This window comes from Tupaia chinensis, unplaced genomic scaffold (genome assembly GCF_000334495.1).
Source record: "Tupaia chinensis unplaced genomic scaffold, TupChi_1.0 Scaffold000438_1, whole genome shotgun sequence".
Classification (NCBI taxonomy): Eukaryota; Metazoa; Chordata; class Mammalia; order Scandentia; family Tupaiidae; genus Tupaia; species Tupaia belangeri.
In genome coordinates, this window is record NW_006159943.1 from 272,831 (window position 1) to 277,873 (window position 5,043).

General features: G+C 51.5%; 1 protein-coding gene across 1 annotated transcript in view; it reads right to left on the reverse strand.

Moving 5' to 3' along the window:
* The window catches only part of ARHGEF2 (Rho/Rac guanine nucleotide exchange factor 2), a gene marked incomplete in the record, with an annotated part of 107,371 nt that overhangs the window by 45,430 nt on the left and 56,898 nt on the right, over window positions 1–5,043 (reverse strand). Inside the window, 3 exon segments of the mRNA XM_027774480.1 lie at window positions 561–654; window positions 1,805–1,844; window positions 2,406–2,523. Of these exon segments, the coding sequence (XP_027630281.1) occupies window positions 561–654; window positions 1,805–1,844; window positions 2,406–2,523 (252 nt within the window).

The following is a 5,043-nucleotide window of genomic DNA, read 5'->3' on the forward strand; positions in this document are numbered from 1 at the left end:
GGCCTTCCATTCCTGGGATCGGAACAGCACACACCACACTCGTCGGGTGTGCAGCTGTGCTTCAATAATCACACGCTTTCCTGGCTTCCGCTCTGCCTATGGTCTAATTTCAACCCCTTCAGTTGCCATGTCCACCTGTAAAATTATGAGTATAAAAGTATCTTGCAAACCCTAACGCTCTATGAAGAAGTCAAAAGTATTGCTGTAATTATTATCATGTCCAATGGTTACAATTTCTGCTGCCCACCTCTTAGCCACGTGAGGCCTAGAAAAGAGGGAGGGGCAGGCCATGCCTCAGCTTCTGAGGCTCCTGGCCCTTTTCCTCTTCCAGCTGCCCACAGCTGGTTGCTAAGCCAGGGGCCCCTGGGGAGAGCAGAGAAAAGGTGATTTGCCGGGTTGCAGGGATGGAGCTGGGAGACAAAGCACGTGTTCCCTTCAAGTCTGGACCACTGCCCTGAGTCTAACAGGGAGAGCTGGGGAGGGGGCAGAGGCAGGACTGGAGGAAGGGGACTGGGGAGGCGGCGGGTCCCAGGCGTCCTGTTTCCCCAGAGGACTCTTACCTTGGCCTTCCCGGTCATGCCCAAGAGGAAGCTGAAGGTCCGTCGCAGGGAGGAGCCTGCCCAGGTGCCTGAGCCCCCTTCCAGCTGGCTACAGCTGCAGAGAGAAAAGGCAGAGGTGAAGAGAGACCAGTGGAGCCGGAAAAGACAGATGCTGCCAGAGCTGTGGCCCCAGGTGCCCTACCCAGCAGAGAGAGTGGAGATTAGAGAGGACACTTCGAGAAAAGTGAGAGAGAAAGACGCCCTGACCTCCTCGGGCTTCCTGGATGTGGGCACTTCAGCTCCCAGGCCCCTCTATTTATGAGAACTCCAGGCTCCTCCCAGACAAAAGCAGTCTCCTCCTTCCTTACCTAATCCAGGCGCAGTCTGGGAGGCCCCATCTCCTCCTTTAGGCTGCTCCCCAGCAGCGGAAGTGGGATGGGGTGGGGGTTCTCCCGGGGGGCATGTTCCCCTCTCAGAACAAGAGCGCTGTGTACGACCCTCTCTGCTGTTTGGAAAGGGCCTCTGGGCCTCAAGCCAGTAAGGACTGAATTTCCTGGGATTTCATCAGCCCCATCCCATGAGCTAATCCCAAACCCAGAGCCAGAAGGATGTGTCAGCTAGAGATTTTCAGGACCAGAAGTCAGAGTCTGCTATCTTAAAGGGCCCATGACTTGCTCACACACCCACAATGTCTAGGAGGGCTGACCCACTGGAATCAGGCTTCAGCGGAGGAGCCAAATAAACAGGTGCTGTTTTTGCATGCTTATTTACATAGTTATTGAAATCGCCAGGCCTCCTCCTGCCTCCTGAACAGTGCCTTAGGGCCCTGCCCTCTCCCACAGAGCTCTCTGGCCCTGTCTGGCTCTCCGTGGTCAATGATCTGAACTGTCCAAAGCTGCTCCGTGATCCTCGGTCACTGTCTCCCTCTGAGACTGACAGCCATTCTGCGGGCTCAATTCACGGGCTCAATTCACGATAGCAAGCGACTCCCACTCTCTTACTCATCTGACACCCTGGGGTCTGGACACGCTTTCTTTCTCTGGTTTCTCCTCCATCTCCTGGGGCTACCAGGAACCTTGTGAGCCCTACCTCGCCAACGAGAAGAGGCAGATTGGGTGCCTTTTGGGGGAAGTCTATTTAGAGGTCCATGGTCAGAAACACTAAGGAGGGTGATGTTTCGGGAAGCAGAGAGATCCTTGGGGCTACAGAATCCATGGCCCTCCCCCATCTAGGCCTTTGAAGGGCTCTGAGTCCTCCAAACTCACCTTTTGCGGAGATCGATGGCAGAGGACCGGGATAAATTCCCTGCCAATGCAAAAGGAGACAAGAAGTGTCCAGCTAAGGCCAGACAAAGGCACTCAGGGCTGCGTCCCTCCACCCCCTGCACCTGGATCAGGTTCCCAAGCTGCAGGTGCATGTGACGCCATTCCTGAGGGCGGGCGCTGGGGAGCAGGGACAGAGGGCGGGGTCTGAGTGGAGCTGGGCTCAGACCTTAGAAACCTTGGGAATAGAGCCCAGGGTTTGTGCAGAAGGGGGCTGGGGCCCACGTTTCAGCTGTGTTTCTGGTGAATGGGGAGAGCCGAGGTTTCACACTGAGCTCCTAATACTCCATCTTGACAAGGCAGAGTGCAGTAATTCCTCCAGCTCTGGCGACAGGGCTGTCTGGAGCGCCTCACTGTGACCTGCTCCAGCCTTCTGTGGGAGCAGGGTCTCACAGGGCCAAAGAGATTCAGATCTCTTGTTTGGATAAGGCACTTTGGAGCTCCAAGAGTGTGTGGTTTCACAACGTAGGCCCAGGACACCTGGGCCTGCGCGGCTGGCTCTAGAAGTGGTGGCAGGCCCGCTTTGCTCCCGACTTTCGCTCACCGTTTGGATCCGCGCAGTCCAGGAGGCAGTTGATGCCACTCATGGATACAGACTTGGAAAGCATGCCAGTGGCCGAGGCGTTCAGACGGCCAGCCGATGGATGACAGGAGCCCTGGCCCTAGAAGCATGTCAAGAGTCCTCACATGAGAATCGGGCTTTGTCCCTCCTCGCATGCACCTAGTCTCCCCCACAGCCAGGCCTTTCTCCAAATCCAGGCCTCACACCCCTGCCCTACCCACCCCTGGGACGTCTGCTTGAAGGAGCTGGGAAGTTATCCTGCTCTGGAAAACGCCTTAGACTGCTGCACTTCAAGTCCAGACTTTCTTAATATGGAAAATAGCTCAGGGGCTGGACGGCGGAGCACACATCAAACCAAGGCAGACCCACGTGGGAAGACTGCCCGCTCACACTGGAGACCTCTCACACTCACCCGGGCACGTATGCGCCCGTGATCTGGGGCTGGCCAAAGCTGGGGGTGGATCGTCACATCAAGATCCTGTCAGGGGTGCTAGGTCTCTGTTCTTTTTTTTTTTTTTTTTTTTGAGAGGTTTTCGCTATAGGGCACGTGCTCTCGCCAGACAGACAGAGAGAGACAGAGAGATAGAAAGCGAGAAATCACCCCCCAGGGGGGATGGTCACGCCGCAATCCCTTCTCCTCCATTCTCCTCTCGGGATCTTGGGCACGCACGCACATGTGCCCGGCATGAGTTTTTAAGCCACCGGGTCCGGGACGCGAACCGCAGTTGACTACGTGGGAGTCCAGCGACATAGCCATTACGCTAACTGCTGGTTCCCCTAGGTCTCTGTTCTTGCTCACAGAAAAAATTAACTTTTTTTCTTTTTATGGAGAAATTTTTACTATAGGATGCATGCACTCACAGCAGAGACAGAGCCAGAAAGTGAGAAATCACCCTCCAAGGAGGATGGCCACACTACAATCCCTTCTCTCCTCCATTCTCCTCTCAGGATTTTGGGCACATACCCGGTGTGAGTTTCAAGCCACCGGGTCTGGAATCAAACCACAGTCAACCACGTGGGAGTCCAGCATTTTAACCACTACACCACCTGCTGTCCCCTAAACATTTTTTTTTTAGGAATTATTTTATTGGGGCCAGCAAGTTGCATAGTGGTTAAGGGCCTGGGACTCCCACAAGGCAGACCACAGTTCAAGTCCTGGACCCAGTGGCTTGCTTTCTTGTTTTCTATCTCTCTCGCTCTCTCTCACTCTGTTCCACTCTGGTCAAATTAAAATTAATTAATTAGTTAATTAAAGTTCAATGAAATAATATTTTTTAAAAAGACTATTTTAATTTGACCAGAGAAGGGCATAGTGAAAGAGAGAGAGAGAAAGTAAGACAGTAAGCCGCCAGGTTTGGGACTCGAACTGCAGTGGAGGGCATGTGTGCTTGCCACAGAGACAGAAAGAGACAGATAGAGAGAAAGCAAGAAATCACCCCCCCAGGGTGGATGACCATGCCACAATCCCTTCTCCTCCATTCTCCTCTTGGGATTTTAGGCACATATGCACACGTGCCCAACGTGAGTTTGAAGTCACTGGGTCCAGGACTGGTCTAGGACTCGAACCACCATCAACTACATGGGAGTCCAACAATGAAACCATTATGCCAGCTGCTGGTCCCAAAGTAAGTGAGTATTATTTTTTTTAAAAGAAAAAATATATATCTTAGGACAATAGGTGGCATGAGGTTAAGGTGGCTGGGTTCTACATGGCCAATTTCATGGTTCAAGGCCTGGACCATGGAAAATCACACTGGATGGGGGGCCAGCAGATGGTTTGGTGGTTAAGGTGCTGGACTCCCACATGGCTGACCGCAGTTAGAGTCCTAGATCTATGACTTGTTTTTTCACTTTCCCTTTCTCTCTCTGGTCAAACGAAAAAATAATAAATTAAGGGACCAGCAATTAGCGTAATGGCTATGTCACTGGACTCCCATGTAGTCGACCGTGGTTCGCATCCCAGACCCGGTGGCTTAAAACTCACGCTGGACGCGTATGCGTGCGTGCCCAAGATCCTGAGAGGAGAACGGAGGAGAAGGGATTGCGGCATGGCCATACCCCCTGGGGGGTGATTTCTCGCTTTCTGTCTCTCTCTCTCTCTCTGTCTGTCTGGCGAGTACACGTGCCCTATAGCAAAAACCTCCCCCCAAATAATTAATTAATTAATTAATTATATTATATTAAATAATTATTTTATTGAATTATTTTATTTAACTTTATTGTTATTTTTTACTAGACAAAGTGAGAGACAGAGAGAGAAAGAGAGAGAGAAGGAAAGTGAGAAAGAAAGCTACCAGGTCCAGGGCTCAAACCGCAGTCAGCCATGAGTCCAGTGCCCTTAATCACCTCGCCACCTGCTGGCCCTAATAATTATTTTTATTAAAAAAAGAAAAAGAAGAAGAAAAGAAAGAGAAGAAAATAAACAAAAAGAAAAGAAAAGAACAGAAAAGAAAATCATCCTGGACACATATGCATGCATGTCCAAAATCCCTAAAAGAGAATGGAAGAGAAGGGATTGTGGTGTGGCCTTCTCCCCTAGTGGGTGCTTCCTACCCTCTCTCTGTGTGTTTGCATATGTGCCCTATAGCCAAAAAAAAAAAAAAAAAATCAGCTCTAGGGA